This window comes from Chroicocephalus ridibundus, chromosome 1 (genome assembly GCF_963924245.1).
Source record: "Chroicocephalus ridibundus chromosome 1, bChrRid1.1, whole genome shotgun sequence".
Taxonomy (NCBI): Eukaryota; Metazoa; Chordata; class Aves; order Charadriiformes; family Laridae; genus Chroicocephalus; species Chroicocephalus ridibundus.
In genome coordinates this window covers 138,537,677-138,564,093 of record NC_086284.1, presented here as the reverse complement: position 1 = coordinate 138,564,093, position 26,417 = coordinate 138,537,677, and the positions used below count along the sequence as shown (strand labels likewise).

Sequence of the window (26,417 nt, the reverse complement as noted above, 5' to 3'; positions counted from 1 at the left end):
TGGGGAAGGAGTCGGTTCTTAAATAAAATACTTGTTCTTTCTTACATTTACCGTATTCCTGCTTCCTCTCTACCCCTCCAAAATTCACTGTAAATAAGAGGGTGTGGTAATTAATTGCCAGCCAAATGGAACAATTAATGTTCTGCAAATACGGTACCTTTTGGGTGAAGTGATATTGTTAAGTTACAATATGTCCAGTTCTGGTTTTGAATATCAATACAGACAGCCACATGCACACACACATGTGTGCCAAGAGGGTATGTTGTGTTAATTTTATTTTTTTTTAGATGTGACACTTCAATTTTTCTTGCCTTCCTAGAGAATTCAAAGTACTTTTTAAAGGACTTAATTTCTGTGCAATAGAGCTCATGGGCAAACACTCAATAAAAGCAAAATAAGGAATGCAGTCATGGTTCTAAAAACATTTCACATTCTTCAAACTGATGCCAGTTGTATGCATTGACAGTAATCCTGTCTAATCCCCTCCACACGTATTATCTTTGTACACCTGCTTTCATTGTCTCACTTATCAGTTCTTTATACTTAGAACCACAATCTACAAAAGGGTAAAGCAACACAACAAAATACACATGCACACACAGTCTGTTATGCTACAATTTTGTACTGTAGCCATAAAATATATTTGTAGATTTTGGTGCTTGGAGTTAACATCTTCCATTAAGATATTTTTCCTGCTTTCCCCCCCACACCCCCCCACACACTATGCATGTCTGTGTTTGTCTTTCTTGGCAGATTAACAGAAGCACATCGAACAGCTGTAAAAGTCATCAGGAGAATGCAGTATTTTGTAGCCAGAAGAAAATTTCAGGTAAGCAGCACCATTAAACATAAGTACAATTTGTAGGCTTAAGTACATGACATTGAAAGTGCTCTGAGAGTGAACTTGCCTTTGTGCATGCGGTTGTAATAAGTCAAAAGTACCGTTTAGATTTTCAGCCTCATACTTACCCTATGTGGATTTTTTCATAGCACGAGCAAAACTATCAACTCTCCATGGGTATAGTACGATACAAAAACCTTCTGAATTTTTGGAGTCATCGCAGTTATTTTTCACTTGTCTTTTTTACTGCATTTTTTTTTATTGTGATTCTGTTTTGTTTTACTCTAATGACTAATATGTGGACTACTTACCCATCTACTAGGAGAGCTGAACAAAAGACTCTGTTGAAGCGTCTGCTAAAACACTATTATGGTCTATACCGATCATCTGACCACTGGTTAGAGAATGTTCAACTAAATGTGTGCTATGCGTGTCTGACAGATCAATAGACCTTACTGATAAGCAATATGATGTGAAAAGTTGCTTTCACATTTGTGGCCCACGTTTCCAAATTTGTTTCACAGAATGTGACATCATAGAGAGGCCTTATTTTACAAAATTGTGGAGCATATGCCCTCTGGAAATTTGCTGTCTTTATGAAGTCTTAAGTTAAATTTCTCAATCAGGTTACAAAGTGCTCAAAGTAAATGAGCTGCATTGGAAAAACTGTCTTATTTTGCCTGTTTACTAAGTCCCATTATGATAAAACTTGTTTGGAATGTGATTCTGGTATCATCATTCTCATCACCCATGTGCTGGTGATACCATGGAAATGAATAATTAACTTCTGGACTGATTTTCAAAGCCCCTGTTATTTCCGTCTGAAGGTTCATGCTTTTTTCTCCAAGAGGGTCCACTGCAAGTTAATCAACTTTTATAATCCTTTTGAAGAGGTTTTAAAAAGATAAAGCAAAGACCTAAATTTCAAGCAAGTTTGATTAGAGATGAGCACTTAATTGCAAGGGATAGAAATCTGAGATAAGCTCACAGCACTGAGAAGGTTCTGAATTATGGCAGACAGAAGAGCACATATATTTCCCAAGCTCATGCAGAAACGTATCTTCAGATGACCTTACCTTATGAAAGAAGACTAGGACAAGTCAGTTTGTTTAACTCATCAAACAACAGGAGAGCAGGATTATATTGCGAATACACCAGAGAGAAAAACACTATGGGAAATTTAAAAAATAAATAAATAAAAAAAGATTAAAAATGCCATTTTTAGATTAAAAAAGATTAAAAAAGATTAAAAATTAATTTAGATTAAAAAAGATTAAAAATGCCAAAATAAAATCAGTTTATAAATGAGTTAGGATAAACATTAGGATATTTCAAACCACAAGACACCTAATGTTCTGGAGCTGTCAGCCAGTAGCAGTCACGTCAAACCTTAAAAACTGAATTTGATCAGTATACAGAGAGGATTCTGTGAGTTGGTATTAGTGAAAAGGAAAAAAGTATCTTCCATTTTTTTCTTTCTCGGGGCTGTAAATGTAGCTTATAGGACTCCCCATGCCAATTAGATTTTGGAAGTTCAAAGCCGGGTAGTATCATTTTGAGCTTTGCATTAGGAACTCTAAGCATGCTGGAATGAGCATGCTGAGCTGAAATGGCTAGGATTTGGGATTACAGATGGAATGGACCGAAATGAAGGTTAAAGAAATTCTTCAAGTTCTACATTTACCAATCCTCCCTGGAAGCCCATTACCTCCCTCCTTAAGTTGTATTGTACTAGCATTTCCTAATAAAAACATGACAAAGACTGTGCCAAAGTTTGGCAGGACATAAGATGCTCTGAGCTAAAGCTTTATGGGAGGAGAGAAAAATGGTGAAAGTTGGAAGGATATTTTTACTATGCTTTAGAGAGGACTCGGAGCTGATGATTTGGTAAAAGGAATAACAGACAGAGGACTTCTTTTGAGGGAGAAAAGAAATTTCATTAGGAATGAGTAGAATTAATTATGCACATAGTAGCCCATGGGGGAGAGGGGAGGGAGGTGGGGAAAAATCCCCAGCACATCTAGGCTCTGCGCCATGCATCATGTTTAAATAGAGAGTGTCCAAACGAAAGGACAGAGGATTTAGCCAAAATGCTCTCAAAGCACCCCCGCTAGTCAATCTAAAGAGTGATACTGGCACTGTTTCTCTGGGTGAAGACAATAGGCTGCTTTTCTGGCCAGAAATAGTGATGTGTCAGCGTCTGCAAAAAGTGAAGCTGGGGAAGGGAAAAAAAAAAAAAGGCAATAAACTGAAAGCTGAAACCTCCCTCCCCCGCAAAGTATCTCTTCTCACAAATGTGCACACAAACGTACATGCACACTACCAAAGCCATGAGCTCTTCTGAAAGTAATAATGCAGGGAAGTGCTGATGTCTGCGCGCAAGGAAGGCATTTTATCACGAAGAGCTTTTGCTTCTTCATTCATTTCCCAGGATTTGTTTCCATTCCAGTTCCATGCTTTCATGTGAAATTTCTAGGATCCTGTGGCTGCCTTCCAAGCATGACTCCAGCACATACTGTAGGTGTTCAATGCGTGTGTGCAGTGGTGCATGCTAATGGCTCTGGCTGAAGCTGTGGCAGAGTGGAAACAGACAACAAGATGACTAATGAGCTGTTTTCAGTAATTTCCAATTACTAGATTTGCAGTTTACCTTTCTTTTTTTCTTCTTTTCTTGAGTCGGAGCCAAAAAGGAGACATCTTGCCCCACATTTCCCGTGCGGGTTGGTATGGCTCTGAAAATGCTGATATTTTCAAAAGGACGTCATTTGCATTTATTCCACCACACACACTCATTACTTTTACTTGATAAAATTTTACTGTGATGCACTTTTTATGATCACATCACTTTATGCAAATTCTCTAGACTTTTTTCAAAATTCTGGCTTAGTAGTTACAGCAAGAAACCAGAGCTTGGCAGAAGCACCTGGATTCTCATTAGAATGGCAATAAAGCTGGGCAGATGGCATTTTTTTTAGCTCTCTCACTTTTCTTGTCTGTCTTTTTTATTTACTTGAATTGCACCATTTTTTCTGACCTCATAGGTATCATTAAAGACAAGACATAAAGCACAAATGAAGTCTATGTGCAGCAGTCCTCAGACTTATGCAAAGCATCTGTCCTCCCAGTTCCTTAAGCAACAGTATTTCTGTCACCAGAGATCTTTAGTCTTTAGAGGCATTTTATTCTGGGTCCAAGTGTTATGAATCGGGCCTATCTGTGTCGTTCAGTCCTCCGACATAATGATTAACATATGGTTTTGGAATGAGCCGAGAGATACTGCACGTGATAGTCTTAGAAAAATTACATATCTTGGTTTTGTGTTTTTTAAATACGCTGTGAAGGTCTAATATTTTGCTCAGTGTGAAGTAACATGAAGACATGACTCTAACTGACAGTAACGGGAATCATTTGGCTCCATCTCCACAATAAATATGCGCTCTTACAGTGCCTACATATTTTTTATTCATTGCAACAACCATTGCAAAATGGCAAGCAAATGACCTCTGGAAGATAAAAAATAGAATGAAGGCCTGTGTGAAATAAAATTCGAGTTTAAACTGTACTTACCTTTCAATCTCATGTGTGACTTCTTTCACAGCAAGCTCGGAAACCGTATGACGTACGCGATGTGATTGAACAGTACTCACAAGGACACCTCAATATGATGGTTCGGATAAAAGAACTTCAAAGAAGGTAGGCCCTGTCTACCTCATGAAATATTTGATTTCCCTGGTGCCAGCTGGCCTTAGGAGAGATGTGTGCTTAATGAACAGTAATTGTCCAAAATTGCAAGCACAACAGGGAGCACAATATCCACAGGATTTAACTTGGAGTCATTTTTAACCCTTTTTATGACAGAGTTTACGATTATCCTTTATCCTCCTCCTCTTCTCCTCCAAGTGAAATTAAAAGAAATTATGGTGCATGCTGTGAAGTTTATAGTATGAAGTGAGCTTTTCTGCCCTTTTCTTAGAAAAGGAAAACTTTTCAAATAAAGATCTGCCTTTCTATCCCCTCTCTGTGGTTCTCCACAGTTGAGAGAAAGCTGGTTCACTTGTGATCATCCCCTCTCTATCTGGAACTTTTCCCTTCCCACATTCCCGCTTGCACATGCTTTCTCTGAGTTTTTAGATTGCAACTGAAATATTTTGCCACAATACTATTCTCTTCTGTTTCAGCACAAAGTGCTTTTCTCTACAAAGTAACGCTGCGGACTGGGACACCAGACTGAACTCCTCTGTCCCATAAATGAAATGAGAGAAAAAAATCCTATTGAATGGAATCTACTGTGTCAACATATATAGATATTAAATCCGCCTGCATGAGATTCGAGGAATAGTTGCAAATGTTATTAAGAAGCTATTCTGTTTGTACGCTCTTTCTTATTAGATTACATATGACACAGGAAAACTATATTTTAGTTACAACATAAAAGTCTAAGAAATAAAATATTAGTATTCACGAAAATAACAATAATAATATGGTTTGATTTTGGAAAACAAACTCTAAAGAACTAAACTGCTGACTGTATGTGCAGAAAATCATGCTAGTCTCATGTTTTACTTGGTTTTAGGTTTAAAGCTACTGTAAATTCTCATGTAAATTATGCTCCTATATTTTTCCTAGCAACAGAGTTTAAGTTGCGTAGTTAATTGCACTGCTGGTAATTCTCTGTTTGCTTTTCAGGTTGGATCATTCTTTGGGAAAGCCAGGTCTTTTCCTCCCAGGTATAGTGACTGTATTTTGTGTAAAATGATTGGCTTCATAACTTTGTGAAAATACCTATGGCTACAGTAATATGGATTTATAATCCAGCCAATTATGCATGAATATGTATTTCTGTTAGTAAGCCCTGGAACGACGCTTTAAAAATACCTTGCACTCAGGGGGTAGTGGGGTAAATGGAAATTAAGAATGAACGATAAAAAGTGTATCAGTGCACGATGAGTTGGAAACATATTGTCAGAATTTTTTCCACAAAAATGTTCTTTCTAAATCTTTTGTGCTGGGGGTTAGAATTTATGTTGCTGCAGTTAAAAAGATTTCTTCTTTTCTGAACAATCTATGGATTTCAGTTTCGGAAAGCTCAAAGGAAGATGAAGGGTATCATTCAGGAAGAACTGGGGTAGCCCTCAAAGCTAGAGTAGTAAGAGTGGTATGAAATTCAGTCATAAAAAATGCAAGATCAGGCAGAGGAAAACCAATAAAAAAAAATCTCCTACATGCTAATAGTGGTGAACAGTCTGGCATGTCTGGGAAAAAGAAAGGCTTGGTATGCTAATTAATTGTAGGCAAACACCAACTCAATATAAGAAAATGCTGTGATATATCCATGAAAAAGCTAGTCTGATCCTTGGATCAGGAGAGAGATTTTCAAAATGTACAGGAAAGCGTACGTGTCTTTGCACACGACTCAGGTATGGCCTTATGTGGCATATTGTGCAAAGATTTGATTCCACATCTTTAGGAAAGACAGTGCAACAAAATACGGAAGAAATAATAGGGTGACTAGGGAAAAGGAGAGCCTATTCTATTAGTGGGAAATAGAAGTTTGCTCTTTGCTGTTTTTAACCTAGCAGAACAAAGGGCTGGAAAGGGTTGTCTGTTTAATTCTGCAAGGGGAGTAATTACCTGTGAGGCAAAAGAACTACGTAAGGAAAAAGACAGTGCAAGCCAAAGAATGAATGATTGTGAACTGGCCATAAATACATTTAAGCTGAAAATGTGTAGCCAGGAGGGAAGTCCCTGGCCATGCACAGGGTGAGATTCTGGGAAAACCTTGTGGTGGGAATCATGGATATCAGAAACCTGAATGTTTGTCTGGGTATCACGGAATTTCAGAGTTGGAAGGGACCTCTGGAGATCATCTAGTCCAACTCCCCTTAAGTGTTTATTTTTTATCGCAAGAGATGATTGATCTCAAATTTCCAGAGGCCCTGTCTTCTTTGCTATCCCTAAAAGCTCAAAAGTGACTTAGGAACTGAAGTCACATATCTCCAAGTGACTTTGAGCAGTAATGGGCATAAGTGTAACTGAGGGTGTCAAAGTTATTTCAGAGCTTTTAAAAAATGTCATATTATCAGTGGTCAAAATGGTTTATATTATCAGAATGAGGAGTCCCTCTCAGAACACACTTTTAACATCTGATTGCTGCAGAAGACTCAGTACTACAATCCTCTTTCCCTGTAGCTGAGCTGATTTTGGACCACAGGAAAATAATCTGTCAGTTTAAATACATCTATAAATATTTATGCCTGGGAATTCATTCCACAATGTGCAAGCTAAACCAATGGAAAAACTGCTTACCTCCAAGAATGTATTATTTTATTTCAAATGTAACCTTACCGAATTAGAACTGTAATTTGTGCTCAAAAAGAGCTAGTGCTAGAGGCACTTTTTCTGAAACAGCTTCTTGTTTTAGAGGTGAGGACTAATTAGAAGCGTTGGCTGCGAATAAGCTGATTGTGAGATAATGTTCTGAGCAGTTTGGGAAGCTGAAGGTGTTCAGGAGGTTTAGTTTCACCAAATCTTGGGTTACAAGGGTCGTAGCAACCACTGGGAGGATCTTAGGTGGGTCTGTGGATATGAACAAGTGTTCGGACTGTTCGAGTGTTGAAAAGAGACTAAAGTACTGAGGAAGAGCCATGAGGTTGTGTGCTTGATTGATTCAGTCCTGGGCAACTCCTTTCTAGTTTACACTAGAACACTGGACAACAGAAGCAACGTGAATGATCTACCTGTAGGCCTGAAGTTACACAGCAGCTTGCTATGCCAGCCACATCTTGGAGAGATAGTCGGCCAAAACAGCCACGGGTGGTTAAGGGCAGGGGAAAAAAAAAAGTTCAAGTCAAAATCTGCCACGTGTTTTTTATCATTCATTACCATATTTTTTTTTTTATCAAAAATTCTTGCTTTGACTTAATATGTGGGAAAAAAACCACTGGCTTCTAGAGATAAGATAAGTTGTGTTAGGCTCACCTTCAGAACTCATGATGGATAGTCTTACTGTGGAGAGCATCATAGCACTTCACAGATATTTGGGAAAGGCATAGTCTGTGCTCTGGAGAAGATTATGGCATCCATGTCCATGCAACTAGCTTCCCTTATTGGTCTTTTCTTGCAACATTACTGCTAAATAACTGCTTTGAGACAGCTCTCTCAGATGCAAAAGCATGGTGGCCCTGCTAAGAATGATGTCTGCCTCCACAGCATGCCAACTCTACAAAGTCTCACCTTTTGCAAAGACATATAACTCTGCCCTCAAATGGACTGAATAAATAGACTGGGAAAAGTCAAATCGTTGTTAGGGATGCAAAATCTGGTAAGCTCAGTTATGGATTTGCAAGACCAAAACCAAAAGTTATTTGATCTAGTACTTATTTTATCTAAACCCTCCACAAATCCAAAAATAAGATAAGTGGGTCCAGATAAATGGTCTGCAGAACAAAAACCAGGGTTAGTTTATGATTAGTCCCAGTATTATCCAACCTGCCAATAATCAAGTGATGAACAGTGATGAGTGGTTATAGTATTGGTCTGCTTTGGGTGGAAACAGACTCTTGCACTCTCCTTCTCCTCTGGAAAATAGACTTCTTCCTGAGTTTTCCTCAGAATGGATGGCTTATTCTACACCTAAAATGTATTTTCAATATTATATCTTTTTCCCGTTCAAAGGCATTGCTAAAAACCTCATTTGTAAACAATATGGGTGTTTCCTCCAGATTGTGTTATTTTTGTATTGATGGCATGGAAAATGGCAGAGAAATGGCAATGCAAAGAAAACTAAACCACTAAGGAGAAAAATATGAGGAGAATTTTCCTTTCCAGCTCCCTTTTTTTCCCTGTTTCATTATACTCTCATTCAAAGAATCTTAAGGTCTGATTCCAAGCCCATTGAAATGAATGGGAGTCTTTCCAGTGACCTCAGTGGGTTTTGGATCAGGCTGTTACTGAAACCCTGTTGTCAACTTTGATAATACTATATGAAGTAATTGCAGTGTGTCTATAGTATTATTACCTTTCAAAAGTGAATGATGTCATAAAAGATCCAGAATCTGAATTCACTGGAAGCAATTATTGTTATTTTTCAAGTTAGTTTCTCAAAGATAAAAGGCATCAAAAGCTGTGTTAAAACAAGATAAGGATACCAGAAAAGAATAAAAGCCGCGCTGGGTCAGACCAGTCCTGACTCCGACGGAGCCAAAAGCAAGGTGCTTTGGGAAATGTATAAAAAAAGCGCACGCATAAGCCTCTAACCTTCCTGTAGGCTTTCAGCCATTTGCAGATCAGAGACTTCCTGACATGGTTTCTATGTATTTAGCAATTCTAAATGGTTTGTCCTCAACAAGCTTGCCTAGTTTCCCCTGTAAAGTTTTAACATCTGCTATATTTTGTGACAAGAATTTTTGTGATTTAAGTTTCACATACTCATATTGTGAAGAATCCTCCCTTTCTGCTTGCTTTGGTCTTGGCATCTACTAGCTTTCTTTGAAACTCCTAGTTTCAGGAGTGGATTTAAAAACATTAAGATCATTAATAAATTTTCCAAAGACATGAATCCCATTTTTGTGACTATATCCAGAAGACTGTGTCTTAGTTTCATTGAAAGCCCATCTCAGTGTTCCAGATAACGCAATTTTGTAAGATGAAACAAAGATTTATGTAATAGTAAACTAACCCCTTAACAATTGAAAGTGTTGATATAGAGGCGAAGCACATGTTAATAAAATTTATTGAATTAACAAAGCAGACACTTATGTAATGATACAAATAAGAAGAGTGTAATACTTGACCTTGACTACACATGATGGAGTTAATTGCTTTTGAATGCAATTTTTGAGACTTACTATAGCTTTTCAGGGGCAAAGGTGAAGAATAATGCCAAGGTAAAACAAAAGATCCAGTGTTTGGGTTCAGAAAAGTATGCAAAAGGCTGATGTTTATCTGCAGTTCATCTGAACCTCTTTGGTCTGCATAACACAGGTGGGAATCCTGGGAGAAAAAGGCTTTCTTGTAGAATTTTGGCAGTTCCATTGTTTGCTTTTTTTCCCATTAAATGCCACCTAAGCTTTCTGATGCTATTGCCTTCCCAGGTCTTAAGAAGAAATTGGATCACAGTATCTTTTAAAGCATAATAAATACACTTAGTTTAATTTTTATCTTTTTAAGTCAATTAACATTTGAAATGAGAGATACCCATATTTCTGCAGGAACTGATATATTTCACCCTTCCTGGAGACAAAATCCATGGGAACGTGGTCAAAAATAAAAATACTTAGGACATTTTATGTAACTGTCAGGTGTTCACAATCTTGTCTCTAAAAGTTAATTTCATTTCTGGGGTTGATCTGCCTCAATGCAAAGAGAAATATCACATGTATCCTACTTTGAGGGCTTAGAACCTGTAGCTAATTTACTTTTCGTCCAGGTCCTCCGGTGTTGAATTCCATTCTTAGTAAAAATCTAACAAAGAAGCTTGCATTTGATTTTGAATTTTGTATATTAATTGTTTTATAACTAGTATAATGATTGTGTGTCTAAATCCTGCCATCAACACCTTCTGGAGGAAGGGCAGAAATGTGATGTAATTCATAGCAGATATAGTGTATATGGCCCCTCTCTAATAAATTGATTAAATTGTTCCTCATGAGCCACTTGAGGAAATTGTGCCATCTCAGAGGCTGGATAAATGAAACAGGTAGGCAGACAGACCTTTTCTTTAGGGCTTTTTTATTTGTTGAAAGGTGATTGCATGTCTTTAACCTGTCAAGTTACTCACTGCAGCTAGATATTTGCAACTTGAAAAAGCTAGAAAATTCTACTTTCAGTGTATACTGTTCAACCTCCACCATGGAACAGTTAGCTTTATCACAAAGTTGGGGAAGCAGTTGGGGATGGCCTTTCTTGTTTTCTCAACTGGTGTGGGGAATATAAAAAAAAATTAAGTTCTTTTTCACAAGAGGCATGTCCCGTTGTTCACTAGAAAAAGAGACATGCCACCTTTGTGAAAATACTAGGAAATAAATACAGGATCATGTTGTTTTGAAAGTAGTATAGTATGTATACTCAGGAAGGCAAAGACTTGTAGGGAAGAGATTTACATATTGATAAAGTGACCTCAAGTATAATGCTTATTGTTTGTATACTAGTATTTTATCTGATTCAAGTCTAAGTATATAAAATGATGGGTTTGTATCATACCAACCACGTGATACAAGCTTATTTCAATTTTTTTTTTCTTCTGAGCTAAAATTTGTCCATATGTATTTTCATCCAGTTATAAATAATTGTGCCTCCTTTCATGATGATCATACGCGTTTCCTTTGTGTCTGTTCCTTTCACATACATATACACAGTTACTGTATTGCTTAGCTGGTCTATCTGTTTTCTTGCAGACCGACATAAAGAACAGACAAAACTCAATCCTAAAAGAAAGTTTTCATTACAAGGCAAAGAATGTAAAAATTAAGGCATTTCAGATTTATAGGTAGCCATGCAATCTTTTCAACTATGTAAAAGCAAATAATCTAATGTAGGAAGTCTAAAATCGTATCTCTTGAAAAGACTCGAGAGAGAAAGCATAAACATGAGATAGAAATCAAATGTACTAGGGTAATGTTATCTGAACTTCTGCCCACCCTTCTTACCGCAATGCTCTGCTCATTGTATACACACCCCATTTACCTTTAAAGATGGTCTTTATTGGAGCAAAATGCTTGTAAATTAGAGCTGAATGCTGATTTAAATGGAGGCTAATAAGAAATGAGAAAGACCACAGCCTTTTGTGACTTACACAGCCTGCATGCCAATAAAGGAGTGGACATGACACAGCTATATGCATGTATATCATTCTTTTCACTTCATCTGATAGGAGTGCCACATGCCACAAAATAGCTTCTTACTGCTTATCTGCTTCCTATTTTGTTGTTTTCTGTTCCACACCACATTGGAGAATAACTAAAATAGGAAACAACATTAACGTGGTTTGGTTGTTTTGGGGTGTCTTGGTGATTATATGAAGGATGTAATTAGAGCTGGTGAGGAAATTATTATTTTTTAAAAACAAAAAAAACCCCTTATCAGGATATTTCTTCAGGTTTGGGTTTTTTTTTTTTTGGTTTGAGACCTAAACAAAAACACTACCTACCTACTGCTGTTCAAATCATGTCCCGATTTAGAAATCCTCAAAGGCATGTTTTTTCTGGTGTATACTTTGAAAAATTAGTGTCTGCAGATTTACTAACTAGAAAGTAGACTGCAAAGTGAATTATTTCATTTTAGGCAGAGATTAATACATAGAAAAACTTGAGCTTCAGCCTCTTATATTTTAAGAGGTTTCTGTGGTTGTGAACTAATGAATGATAAACAGCACGCATGTATGCACCAAGCTGTGTCATTTATTTTCTGTCCCAACACAGCGTCCTTGAACAATCTTTGAATTTTCTCTCCGAACTGTATTTACTCCTCCAGGTTCTCTGATAAAACCTTTCTCCTTTCTAATGCCTGCGTGGAGCTGTCAAGGGTCTGTGATGTTTTGAATACACTGAGTGGTCCATAGAGGAAAAAGAAAGCAAAAAGCGTACTCTTGCCAGCATTGCTTTTCACTTAAGTCTTCCTCTAAGGTTATGGTGCATACAGTACAAGTTACCTTTGGATGAACTGTGGTGCAAAAGCATCACTAAACATATCAACATTAGCAAACATAGACACTGCTGATGGTAATGGTAAAGCGAGTACCATTCACTGAGAAATACAAGAACGTGAGTTCCCTGCAGAATGAGCACACATACAGGCGGTTACAGTGGACACCGATGCGCTATAAATTCACCTCTCAGTTTGCCTTCCAGTAAGCCCTTCACCTTGTGCTCATGCCCTGAGCAAAATGGACTTAAATAGCTTCAAAAACCAAAGCTACACCACTCATAAAAGTGGAATAATTTATGGAACAAACAAGGAGTATTTATTCCAGCCCGTAAAAATAGTTTAATAGAGAAAAATGTGTCCAGCTTCCATTGGCATAGGCTTCTAAATTACCTTAATATTGGGGATTGTCTGTTTTTTCTTGTGGATATTTTCTCCCAGCTCAGAATATATATTTTTGTGCTTCATTTCCTGTGAAATAACACCCCCAAACCATGGGATTCCTTTGCAATTGGCCATGTAAACACAAAGAATAGAGCCCACTTTACACAGTTTTCAATCTTGGCTCCCAACCCCACTATTTGCAGCGTGCGAGTGAAACTAATTGCAGAACGGGGCTTAAATAACCAGATCTCATGAAGGCTAGGAGGGAAAATACAGATGGAGATGCAAGGGCTTTTCCCAAGGTCACTCATTTGCAGAGAGGAGATAGGTCTCTGCCACCTTGAAACCCCAGACAGTGCTGCCTCCTACGTCTACAACCTCAGTTGAAAACTATTCTGATTTCATTATGTATAGAAAGTGTACATTGCTCATGTCAATGATATTCCAAATGGGGGGTATGCCTAGGGAGCATTGCCTGTTCCATCTAACTACATGCAGTTAATTGAGATAATTAAACAAGGAATCAAGTTACCTCAAGCACTATCTATAGTCCTTCACGTCCACAGACTACCTCCACCAAGGTCCGGGTTACCTTTTAGGCTAACTTAATCTTGTCAGTTAGACAAACTAACTCCCTTCTCTCCAGCTACCCTTTTCCACTTCTGTATACTATGAAGAAATTCTTTCTTATTACGTTCATGTTATTTATACTGCCATAACATTTTACCATCTTCTTTTTTGTTTTAAATGACGTAGGTATAATTCTTAGTCTGAGTTTATTCTCCACCTAATGAATGTCCCATTTTTATTCTTTTTTTATTTAGAAAAAGGGGTAGACAAAGGATACTATACTGTAGGAGCCAGACTGATCCGGCTAGAGGATAAGGTAAGTGCATGAAAGCTTTTTTTTTTTCCTGAGTAATGATATCTGATCTACAGACATGCAAGATAATATCTTGGCATGATTTACTTTAGAATTACAGGGCACTATAATAAAGAATAATATCCTAATTTTTGTAAGGGAGTTGATGAAGTATCGTGTGCATGTTGTTCAGCATTAACCATTTACCTGCCATACAGATTATGTTTTGATTTTAAAAGGGACTACTTTCATGTTGAAGCCAATTCACACATCTTGTAGATAAGTACTGTGAACTGACAAGGTGTTTTTCGTAACAGAATTATTGAGTTAAACAGAAAAGCTAGTATCAGGAACCTTTGTAAAGAGCAACAGTTGATATCTCAGTCTAATCTTGAGGTTCTTTAATGTTTATTCCTTTTTTTCCCCTGTGCAGTTATCTTTGCATCAATTCTGCCCCTCCCCCACTGTGTTCTCTCCAAGAATATGTTCATCTTTGTTATTAATTAGTTTTACTTAGAAGTATGCCTGAAGGCCACAGCTCACGGAGGCTCTATTGTCTTAGACCTATTCCAAACATCCTCAAGAGCTTTTCCCACTCAAGGGATAACAAAAGTATAAGTCTGCTTAAAACTAAGAATCTATTTCTCTAATAGTTTTCTGGTCAGCTCTCTTACCTACCCCTAAAATCCGGTGTCCCTTGAACAGTGCTTTCTGTGGACAGTAGCAGCACAGTAGCTTTGGTATGTGGTATGATGTAACAGCAGAGACAAAAGTCCATTTGAATTTAACATATCCATTGCCTATTTGTATCCTTGTCTTACTCAAATTTCTCATGCAAATTTTCCTTTCACTTTTTTCTGGGGAAGTGAGGCGAGAAGGAAAGAGGAAGGAAACCTTTCATTATGCTTAAGAAGAATTGTGCATCTTGCCAAAAAGCAGAAATTGAAATTAAACAAATACAATTCCTCCCTTTATTGCCTAATATCTAACGATCATTGCTAGGAGAACATTGGAAATATGTGATGCTGTGATGTCAAAGGATAGATTTTCTTTGACTTTTAGCTTTCTTGGACGGCATCAGAGAATTAGCTTCACAGATAAAGACAAATATCTGAGTTAACTTTTAAAGTGGATTGGTCCCTTGTGGTTCTTTCACTCTCATTCAAAGTGAAAACGGCTTTCGTTGATTATTTAATTCACTTCAAAAGAGATACATTGCTCTCTAGCCTCTTTATATTCTGTAAATTCACACCACTAGTTCATTCAGATTTCTTGAATGTGCATATATAGAGAAACCCACAATACAGACTTGAAAATTTAGCAATAAAAGTATCTGGGATAACAGTTAGATTACTTTGTGTGAGAAATATTGCTAGTATTGTAAATACTTCCGGAAGCAGTTGTTCATGGTCTCCTGACTGCTCCATATTTATGAAGAAGAGAGGTCAGAAAGTTATTAATGTGTCTGGCATTGGTCCAGCTTTTAGCACAATATGCTGTGGATTTGATAACTTTTTATTTCAAAGCCATAACTAAAGTACTGCAGAGATAGCTTGGTCTAAGAAGAGGAACGTTACAGGAGGTGCCAGTGTGCACAGCAAATGCTGCAGTGAATGACCTTTACAGCTTAAACCTGTTGGAAAACCAGACTCTAGCTGATTCAGAAAGGTTATAATTTTCATCAGTACTGCCTCAAAGTAAATGCTTAGAGAGGATGAAGCAACGTGGTTTGGCTTTCCCATGTTAAATGTCTATTGTAAGCATGTGGTAACCAGTCTGTAACAGGGATTCACAACAGTGTTCTCAGAACAACAGTTAAAGTTTAAAAAGTTTTAAAAAAGTTAAAAAAGCCCAGTGGTATAGCCATCTTAACATCATTTAAGCATGATCTAAATATAGTTGTCACAAGCTCAAACGATTAGTATGGGCAAGACCTAGCTGCTGTTTTTTTTGAAGAATTAAACTGTAGTGCTGTAACTGACCACATATTGTATGGGAACTGGTGATTTCTCTCTCTCTACTTATTGTTCTGGAGAAAACAAATAGAAGGGAATAAAAATATGTCAAGATATTTTCATAAGATGACTCTATAAAACATATTCAATTATTTCAGCTTCCTTTTTGTTCTCAGACCAAACTACAAATGTAAAATAAAATACCAGAGTCTAATGGAACCCAGGGCATTTGTTCTGTCAGTACAAATTAGCCTTCTTTTAGGTGTACAGGGCTTCATTCTTACATTCCTGCCAAGAAAGTAGACACGATACACAAAAAGGGCAAACATTTGTTGTGTTGGTTTGTTTGGGGTTTCGGTGGTGTGGGTTTGGTTGTTTTTGTTTTTTTTTTTTTATATTTGCATCTTTTTGGCACATTAGGCTAAAATACATATGTTTACATAGTGAAAACAAAGTTAAGCTTCCCAGATATCTCTATTTTAATAGGACAATAGAAATGACCGCATCCTGCTGTCAAACCACTTCCCCTAAACTATTTTCCCATGTCTCATGGGCTCTCCTGCTTTAATAGTTCACTGTGTAGTAGCTGCTCTGCGCCCAAATGTGAAACAATATTGGAGTCAGGAAGGACAAGCTGGGTTTTCACCTCTGAGGAGAATAAATGAAGCAAGGGCATGTCTGACATCAGGCTCCAGCTGGTGGTGAAAAATGATCTCCCCCTTGGAACTAGAAAACCTTTGGGATCAGCCTCTTCCCCCTGGAGAAATTATTTTAACATTCAGTCACCCAGTATAGTCATGGCAGCCTCCCAACCGAGTGACACATCTGATAAAATGACACATTTTTGGACAAGGGCCAGTTGGTTGTAGATAAAAATGCAGTGTGGATTTGAATGTTTCATCCACTTAAAAATCTTTATCGATAAGCTATTAGTGCACTCCTAGCCCAGACTGATCTTTCCCACCAGCATTTTCCGGTTCGTTTGTTTTAGTTGTTTCTCTGAAAGGGAATCGGAATGTAATTCACCCATTCAGAGCTGTTCTACATAATTACTCTTTTTATAAATTTTGAGAGAGAGAGGGAGAGAGAAGTGTATATTTCTGATGGTTAAGATGAACTTCATTCCCTTTAGAAATTTGCTACTATTTGAGTTAAAATGTGAGATTTGCTGTCCTGGAGGGCATAGGCACAGATTTCTGAAGTGGTTGCTTAGTGATAGATAAAAGCTTTGAGGCAAAAGTGTTTCAAAGATTCAGAGATAACAGCCTTCCATTCAAGTGGCATGAGCAGCGTTGTCTGCAGCCGCTCTTTTGTGACCATCCAGGCTCCATATGTAAGCTTAGCCTAACAAGGAGGAGGTAAGAACAAGTTTGTGTCGGTTGAAGCACCATGTGAGTCCAGCATAAAGCAGAGTTGAAATACACTTGTATAACTTTGCTTTTAAGCATTGCAAAGCTGACTGGAAAGGGATAAAATGCGTGGTGGCAGTTTCCAGACAATATGTAAAGCCCTTTTTGGCAACTGTGCTGTGTAAGGCTTTAGTCCTTTCATTAACATGGCATGTTTCATAGTGTTAGTTTACCTGTAACACTTTTCAACCTGTTTTTCCCTGAGCAGGGTTTAAAAACCTTATTTTGTTGTGGTCAGCGTAATAACCTATTGTGGTTCTTTTCATAAAAACACTGAGATGTTTAGAGAAAGAATGGGGCTTCTTTCCCAACACGTGATGTGTGCCATTTGGCTGACCCTTTCTTGAGTTCGATGGCAGGGTTTAATTTTAAATTGCGGTATGTTGCCATTGACAGATTCTTTTGAAATGTATTAAGAGGGAGATTGGTTCCAAGATGATGTTCTAGAGCTGGCGCTAGTTTCTTTTCAAAATTGTTAACTAATGCTTCTTCATGATGAAATGAGTATTCTTTCTTTTTCTTTTCTTTTCAAAATTAGAAACAAAAATCGTGGTGTGCTGTGTCAAACTGCACGGCAACCTATAAATAAAAACAGGAGAGAAAAGAATCTACAAATGAAAAGTTAGAAGGGACAGCTGTATTGTCTTTGAAAAAGAAATCTATTAGGTATTTTTATAATTATATGGCAGTCTTCTTTATGTGGTATTTACAGTTATGATTTACATCCATATTACCATAACTATTTCCATACTTATAGACAACATGTGATAATGCTGGGAGCCAAAAGCAGCCATTTGGTAGCATTTAAAAAATGCAGAAATACTAAGAGAAAACAGGGCAGTAAGGCAGAACCCTTCTGAGCTTTATCCATCTGAGTAATGCGAGCCAGAACAAAAATGTCGGCCAATATAAACAAATGTAGAGGTTGGATTGTGGTGGTAAACTCTCTCTTTACCAATTTAAACACTTGCTTTAAAGTTGGGAGCTAAAAAGATGGGCTCGGAGAAGAGTGGTATTTCCCTACCGTCTTGTTCCTCCTCAATAACAATGGAGAGATGGATGTTAGTGAATCTGACTCCTGCTGTGATTACATCAGGAGTCATTAAATAGTAAATTATTTGTCATGACAGTGCCTGCAAGCACCACCATAGTGAAGGCACTGTCAGAATTTCCATTATAAACCCCTAATTTGTGGGTGAGGTGATGAGCATAACTGAACTGCATTAAAAAGAGGGGAAAAAGCTGAAAATTGGTGCACAATGAGTCAGTTGCAAAATGAGCATGCTACATTTTTGAGGTTTCAAGAATATGCCTGAAATAAACCCAACAAATGCATTTTTTAATGAAAACATATTTTGGAACTAAGGTGTTTGTGGGTTGTTTGCCCCCAGTTCCTTAAAGGTTGAGTCATTCCATAATGTAAAACTTTTCAGAAGGCTTTTTGCAAATGGGCGTTATGTGGATTTTCATAGCTACTAAAACAGTTCTTAAAAGTAGCTATCGGAGATGCACTGCCATTCCTTCTTGTAAATAGAAAATCATTTCATCCTGACCCTCTGTGCTTCGCTAGTGTGCGTGAACGCTGCTGATTTTTGGAGTATATCTTCTTAAGACAAATGTGTGTAAGTCAATAATTAACATAGCTAATGTGACTTGCAGATGGTAGTATATCTTGTGAAGAAGGTGTACTGCCTGTTGGGCATGTGCTTGGAGCATGCCACATTCAGTTCAAGGTGATCGACAGGAGGTGGACAGGGAGAGATGCTTTGAATGTGTATTTGGAATGGGATGCCAGTAAATTCAGTCAAAACCTGGTTTGCCTGGTTTCATTTACTCCATAGAAGTCCAGCACAAATCCATTGATTCTGCACCATACCTAGGAGGTCATTAGATTTTTATTTTTAAGCTATTGCCTAACTAAAAAAAAAGAAAACAAAGAAGCCTGATGCTTCAAGCCAAATTGTGCTTTCCTTTATGCCAGTGGAGTAACTCAGGATTTATGCAGGTGCAAAATGCCGCAATTTCTTACATGGCTTTAAACAAGATTCCAGCTCACGTCATCACATCCTGCTCAATAGGAGCGAATTGACAGAGATGAGGTGACAGCAGAAACGGGGACTCAAATATTTCAGATTGAATCAGAGTGAAATCGTGTTTTTCATCTATTATGTCTAAGTGAATCTTTGTGTTATGCTGGGGATTTAAGGTACTGTAGAACTGAAGTTCTGCATGCATTCTTGTACTGAAACATCAAGACAAGTTTTTAATCTGAAAGCCAAGCAATGCTGATTTAACAGCTTAGATCTCAGCTGCACGGTTTTTCTACTTTGCTAGCTGACTTCTCAATGCAGAGAGGAGCTATTGCAGCCTGTCAGGGGTGGTTTTATGCTTCTCAGATAAACCTTGTTTAATAAGGTTGAGTGGGAAAGACTGGTTTTGAGCTGCTGACTTGTGATGGTAATGTCTGAAGGTCCAGACAAAAATAAGACCTAACTCTGATAGACCTATCAAGCAAAAGGAAAGAAGAGATAGATCATGTATTCTGAAGCATATCTGAAAGAATCCTGCCTGAATTCCTCCCTTATGGTTCTTGGCATGGAGCCTTATCATATGTGGTACTTGGTAGCACCCTTCTATTAAGGTTGTACACCACTTTACATTATAAAACTATCTTCAGTTGCTTACATCTTTGCCAAATTGGGCTGAAATTTTCCAAGGCAGATGTCTGCCTCAGGCTGAGATTTTTTGGAAAATTTGTATGTCAGTGTGGGTCATCCTTTCTATATCACAGTAACCTGACCCACCATGAAGATTCTCCCAAAAGTAAACATAAAAATGTTGATGGAAAACACTTGAGCTTCTTCTAAATTTGAGCAAGAAAATTGGACAGAAATGGAATATTATCTGCCAGTCTTGAGACCCAGAGGCCTGATCCAAAAAACAGTGAACTCAGCAGGAGGCTTTCACATGGATCAGGCCCTGATTTTTAGTGGGTGAGGGAGCAAAGGGTTTTGCATAGTGAACATTTGCCAGGACGCAATTCACCACCATAAATCAAACATTAAATAATTCCAAAGCCCAATAAATGAGCGTGCAGATGGCAGCGTCTGCTCCCCAGTGACTGCACTGACTGTTGATTAGGATCCAGCTCGAATAGTTTGATCTCATTTATAGCCGTCTCAAGGATTGCTGTGATTACGCAATTGGTACAATCGAGTTGCTTTTCTGCTCTCTTGTCTGAAGCCATTCTGGTGGAACCAAAACCACCCAGGACATGCTGCCCATGACACCTTGGAGCATGCTGGGGCAGGGGGAGGCAGGGATTGACAGCCAGATGCTGCGTAGCAGCCTGAAATCAGTTTGCAGCTACCTTGCGTTTAACAAGAACCAAGGGGAGTCGCTTGCAGAAGATGTACTACTCTACAGGATCACTGCGTGAGGAGAGCACACAGATGAACTGTGAATACCAAGGAAGATAGAAACAGTAAAGTGATTTATGGCAGTGGGTAAATAACGGAGCCTTTGGGGAAGGGAATCTCTCATGGGCTGTTACGATGATGGAAGTCTAATCCATCGTGACGCGCTCAGGCTGTTTAACCTGCAGGGAAAAGGTCCTGGAAATAGCAGCGTTGACCACAAAGGCTGTGGCCAAGCAAGCCTGTCTGTCTCTTCCTGTTCTCCACCAAAACCTTCTAAGCATCACAACAGATTTGAACCGAAATTGAGAAAGGGGTCATGAGCTTAGAGATGTTGATTTCCTGTAAGTTTTAGAGAAAATAAGTGTCTGGTTAAAGGACAGACACTCTGTTAATCCCCCTGCTCCCAGAAGAAAAGAGTGCAGTGTGAGCGTGGCTCTTCTCAGGTGCCAGAGAGTCCAGCCACAAATGTATAGGAAGCAAAACACTGTTGGTTCTGTTGCTTATGAAGCAATGAAGCAATTTATTTACAGTTGCTGGGTGAAAAAATGTATTTTTACCTTAAGAGCGTTTTGGAGATCTTGACTTTTTTTTTTTTTTCCTAAAATGTCAAATCCTCCTACAAAGAGCTTTGACCTGAACTTTCAAAGGATAACAGAAATCAGATTGGCTACAAGTATTTTGCTTTGACCTTTTATAATTTTTAATTTATTCTAAATTAACATAAAGTTCTAAATGATTGGTCAGCCTGGTCCCCAAAATGAAATGCCTTTGTTTAGAAATGTGAAAATGAAGTATTTCAACACTTCTGTTCAAATAAAAAAAAAATTTAAAATTATAAATTCATTAAACGTGTCTTTTCTTATGAACAGCTTTTTAAAAATTGTTATTTTCTGATGGTAATAGATTTAATTTGAACAGGTTTTATGACCTCCAATTGTTGCTGATGTTAAACAATTTAATTTAGAAAACTATTTTCAAAAATAGATTTTGTAGCTGTTCTTAGCTGGTTATGGCTATATGCCGCAAGTGCTGCACTCCCTACAGACAAGTGGAGAATTTTCCTTTGGAATTTTTCTCCATCTGAAAATGACAATTTGTTTCCATTGGAACATTTTTTGAAAAGGTGTCACGTTCTATGGAACTGTATTTTAAATCATATACTGTAAGAAAGTATTTCCCATTTTCCACTTCAGAGTGACTTTCTGAAAATCAGAATTGGAGTGAAATACTCTGATTTCTCTGAGCACTTAAGTTGAACCTATTTATTTCTAATTAATTTGTTAAAATTGTTATTATTTCATTCTCTTTCTGAATGAAAGACATTCCAGCATCATGAAGAATTCACAGAGAACACAGAGAAATTTTTCCTAAAGGAAAAAGAGTAATTTTCCTCTAGTACTCCTTACTTTAGAATTACTGTGGTTATTTCACCTACCACATTTTTCAGATCAGTAATTTAAAGGGCCGTTTTAATATTATTTGAATGCCGTGTAATACTGACCTCTAATTCCTCTTGATCAGGGGAAGTACAATGGAAAAACCCAGATTTATATGATTCAAATGGTTGCCGGACTAGCAGCTGGATTTATGTTTGGTGCAAGAACTGTGATGCTGAGTCAGAGCAAACATCTGTTTAGTTCTGGAGCTATTCTGTTGCTGCTGACGGCCAGTGTCAGACGCTGGGGGATGGACTAGAAGAAACAATTGACCATAAATTGCTATAGCCAGTCTCTGGGTGGTTGCAATGGCTTATGTATAATAAGCAGTATGAAGAATACTCCTGTACAAGGCAAGGTACAGTATGGCACTGCTCTGTAAAACAAAACAACAACAAAAAAAGAAGAAAAAAAAAAAAACAACGAAAACACCCACCAAGATACAGTGGAGTACTGTAGTGACCTGCCCTGCCATGTTGACTGTATCTAGGGAAGAAAATTCATTTAAAGGACTTCATATAATGGCTTATGAGGTAAAGGAGAGAGACATAAAATGTCAAAAAAATCAGAACCTCTTTTCTCCCTATATTTACCACCAGGTTGTTATTTGCAACACATATAGCTCTAAATTTTAGGTAGCAGGAAAATAGTGAGCGGATCAGTAATACCTACTGACTTCTACAATGCAATTACTTTTCCTACTAGTAAATAATGTTGCTAAATTTTGTTCATATTTTTCCTTGTTTAGAACTTTGATTGTGATTTCAGTGCTGTGCTCTGGGCTGTTTTAGTGAAGCACATGTTAGTCATTGTGTCCGTTACACGCCGCTGTCCTTCGAGACCAGGAGAAGGGGACTGGGTTCTGAGTCTGAGGAGGGGAGGTGGTGCAGAGTACCTCAGATCTCTTCTGATCGTGCAGGTACAGTGCTTAGTTTATTACAAGCTTGATCCTCGAGTGCATTTTTATGCAATGTCAGAATACAATTTAATAATACTACATCACTAAGCAGCTTGTCTAGGGATTTATTCATGGTCCTGTAATTGAAGAACTGTGCTTTTTTCATTATCAGCAAGTGTTTTTCTGCAGGTTAAAATGACTGTGTGGGACAGTGATGACTCTGAATAGACTTAAAGAAAGGAAGCACGGTCTGTTGGCTCACGCACTGAGCTCTGGCTTCAGAAACCCAGGATGCTCTGCCAGAAAACCTCAGAGCAAATGCAAACAAGATGTAGTCTCCCCCTCTATAAAGCAATACTTTGCTACTTCAGTTACTGTAAGGTACTCTGATACTGTCACACACAGAGATGTACAAATACCTTACTGAGAAGTATATCACTCAGCATCCAGAGGTATTCCTCACAGTCTTAAATACTGCTTTCTTAAGCGCCCAATGCCCTTCTGTGGACCGAGCAATCCTAAACATCTCCCCTTTAATCTTTCTCTGAACTTAAAATGCCTCTCTCTGCCCATGAAGTAAACTATCTGCTGTCACATCAGGCCATAGCCAGTGTTCTCAATTCTATGGTTGTGGTGCCATAAAATATCTTGGGATCACAGGATAATTCAGCTTGGAGGGGACCTCAGGAGGTTGTTTAGTCACTGCTGCACCCAGCAATCTCTACTGTGGGTCTGGCACACTTCTAATGTCATGTCGCATGTAGATGAAGAAGTAATGACTAAAAATGTGCTGGCATGCTTAGCCCATGTTTAAGGGGCATCATTAAGTACTGAATTGGCAGGTCTGTGTTTGTTTCTGAGACCTGCATCCCACAATTAAAGTGCCCATGTGGAACATGGCAGCATCTTGGGCCTCTGTGTTATCAAAACCTGACAGCTAAAAGTACTGAAAATTCTGCCATATTTTCTCTTCTGAAAAATGCTAACAAAAATAGGAGGCTATAACTGACATTAAAAGGACTGTTTTTTTCAAGAGGTGAAGCGTACAGCAATGAATGTAAAGTTTAACAGGTACGGAAAGTGGCCAAAAGAGTGTCACTTAAAATGTGAGCTAGTACAGGGCCATGCTGTCTGCTGCCAGCTCAGGTTAAATGTCTGATCAGATCTCCAGCTGGATTCAGGATCTGGCTCATACAGCTTCCCTGCCTCTTCAGGAGCAGAAAGTTCAGGCCATCAGCTCTGTGATAGTGTTGGAATCTCTTACTACTTTGTGTGTTTCTTAAGGCTTTGGTATCTGGAGACATGCAATTACGTGAGAAGTCTTAAAATTGCTCATTTCTAGCCCTCGCTGTGGAAATACACATGAAGAGCAGGAATCCTGAAGACTCAAAACTCAAAAGAGAAATAGGATAAACATAAAATATACAGTGTGGATTTAAAATGTCAGGTGTTTTAAGACGGTCTAGTTGTACTGATTGTAAATAGCTCTAGCAGACACTGATATAAATATTGCTACACACTGTCCAGGGGAGGCAGAAAAGCCAGCTGAAAAGCCAAGTAAATGCTCAGAACTAGAGCACCTTGCCCCCTCTGCCACGGTAAGTACATTGCCAGCTGCAGTGCAGTTAGGAAGGAAGTCCAGGTACCTCCCAAGCAGCAGGCACTGCCATGAGGACATACCCTAGGAGGCAGCAGAAGCCCATGTTCTTTCGCAGCAACTCAAAACACATCAACCGTCCTTAAATTTCCTACTCTGCCTTCCCATGAGCTGCCTATAAATGTGAGGTTTCTTGCTGCCTTTCAAGGTGCTTAGTGGCTGCAGCCTTTACATGCTTTGCACAACTTGTTGCTGTATGTATCTGACGAGTTTCTAAAGCCACAAGCAGCCAGTCTTCTTGCCTGTGAAAGGCTAAACCTGTAACCTATAACAAGATTGAGTGGGTGCCATGCAAAGAGCCTTAACGTCTTTGTGCAGTGTTCACTTTGCCTCAGTATTTGCAAGCAGAAGAAATAGCTGGTTTCTCTGCTCTTGTTTTAAAAAATCTGTAGTACCGTAGAAGGAGGATGGTACTTGATGAGTACCCAGAAGCTGAAGCACAGCAGCCTTTTCCCAGCACCACCACGCGTACCTGAAATTAGACCTGGGCAAGCCACTAGAAACCATTTTTTGAAGGGCAGAAGGACTCTAGCCAAAGAGCATGCTCACCATGAAACCAGATTTATAAGTATGATTACCATATAAATGGGATATCCATCTTCAGAAATGAACGGCTAGGTAGGCAAGACACTAATGCCCTGTGGATACGCATTTCTGGGCCCCCCTTAGCTCTGACCTGTCCATTCACCCTCATCATTAAATGAGTATAGTGGGGAACTGCCCCAGGGTAGCAGCCTGTGTGCAGCGTGGGGGAAGGCAGCCGTGAGGCTGGAGAGATGAGGTCCAGGCAGGAGCATGAGGTTGGGGGAATGGTAGTTGGACAGGGAAGGATGGAGGTGAAACATGGAGTCACTGTTGCTGGATTTAGAAACTGCAAACAAATCAGATTTTCTTAGAGAATTTTGGAGCCTGACCTCCAAATCATGCTTCAGGCCAGATTTCATTTGAGCCTGATCCTGCAGCCTTGCATGACTCTACCTAAGCATTTTTTTTGTGTAGTTATTGTGTATATTAACTGGGTGTGCAGTTATACAGATATATATACACATATATTTTTTTTCTTATTTATATTTTGTATTTTTGCATCTATATCTTCTTTTTTTTTTCTGGCTATCTTTTACATTTTATGCATTTCAGCCTCCATTTTTTCGACTCTAAAAATTGTTTTCAGCCCTTTATGAATACGGAACGTTTTTATTACTTTTGACTGGAGCTTTTGCTGGGTACTCTCATCTCTCCTTCTGCAGCACATTCTGAACTCACTATCCAGTGGAAAACAAAACAAAACAAAACAAAACAAAGCAGTGTTTCTGATGTTGCGAGCAACGTTGACTTCCAGCCCCAGCTACGGAGTAACCGTTACTGTAGGGATCACTGCAAGTGGGTCAGATCCTAGAGTCCCATTGAGGGTCTACCCTGAGTTGGGAGTGGAAAAATAGACTTCTGATCCTGTGGTAAAATACATCTGCTTGGGGGGTAAGGTACTGCATGGTGACAGGAACTGCTATAAAGCTAACACTACCTTAATGCGTAGGGAATACACTACTCCATACGCTGCTGTGTAATTTCCTTCTTTGGCTTGGAAGGCAAAAATAAACTGCTTGTATTTGGAAGGTAATTTTCAGTCCCCAAAATATCTTTGCTGCGTTTACTTAGTTGTGCTAGATGGTTGGGCAGGCTGACCGTGGCTCAGGCTGATGGGAGTAACGGTTATGTCATTCAGCAGAAAACTCCCTTGTGTGAGCAGAATTTTGTTTCATTTTATATTTTTTTTTTCCTCCTCTCTCCTCCTCCTCCAAGGCTATACATTACGGAGGCAAGTCACAAAATAGAAGTAACCTGTAGCCAGCAAAGTTCAGATTTTAAAATAAAAAAAAAAAAACCCTATGAATACTTATTAGAATTTCTTATTAATG

At 38.5% G+C, this 26,417-nt stretch overlaps 1 protein-coding gene across 3 annotated transcripts in view; it reads left to right on the top strand.

Annotated features, from left to right (window-relative positions):
- The window catches only part of LOC134525097 (potassium voltage-gated channel subfamily KQT member 1-like), a 516,763-nt gene that overhangs the window by 292,512 nt on the left and 197,834 nt on the right, over positions 1-26,417 (top strand). For all 3 annotated transcript variants that reach the window (XM_063355594.1, XM_063355583.1, XM_063355574.1), the window contains exons 14-17: positions 754-829; positions 4,440-4,534; positions 5,528-5,568; positions 13,690-13,751. In XM_063355594.1, coding sequence (XP_063211664.1) covers positions 754-829; positions 4,440-4,534; positions 5,528-5,568; positions 13,690-13,751 — 274 coding nt within the window. The remainder of the gene's footprint in view (positions 1-753; positions 830-4,439; positions 4,535-5,527; positions 5,569-13,689; positions 13,752-26,417) is intronic.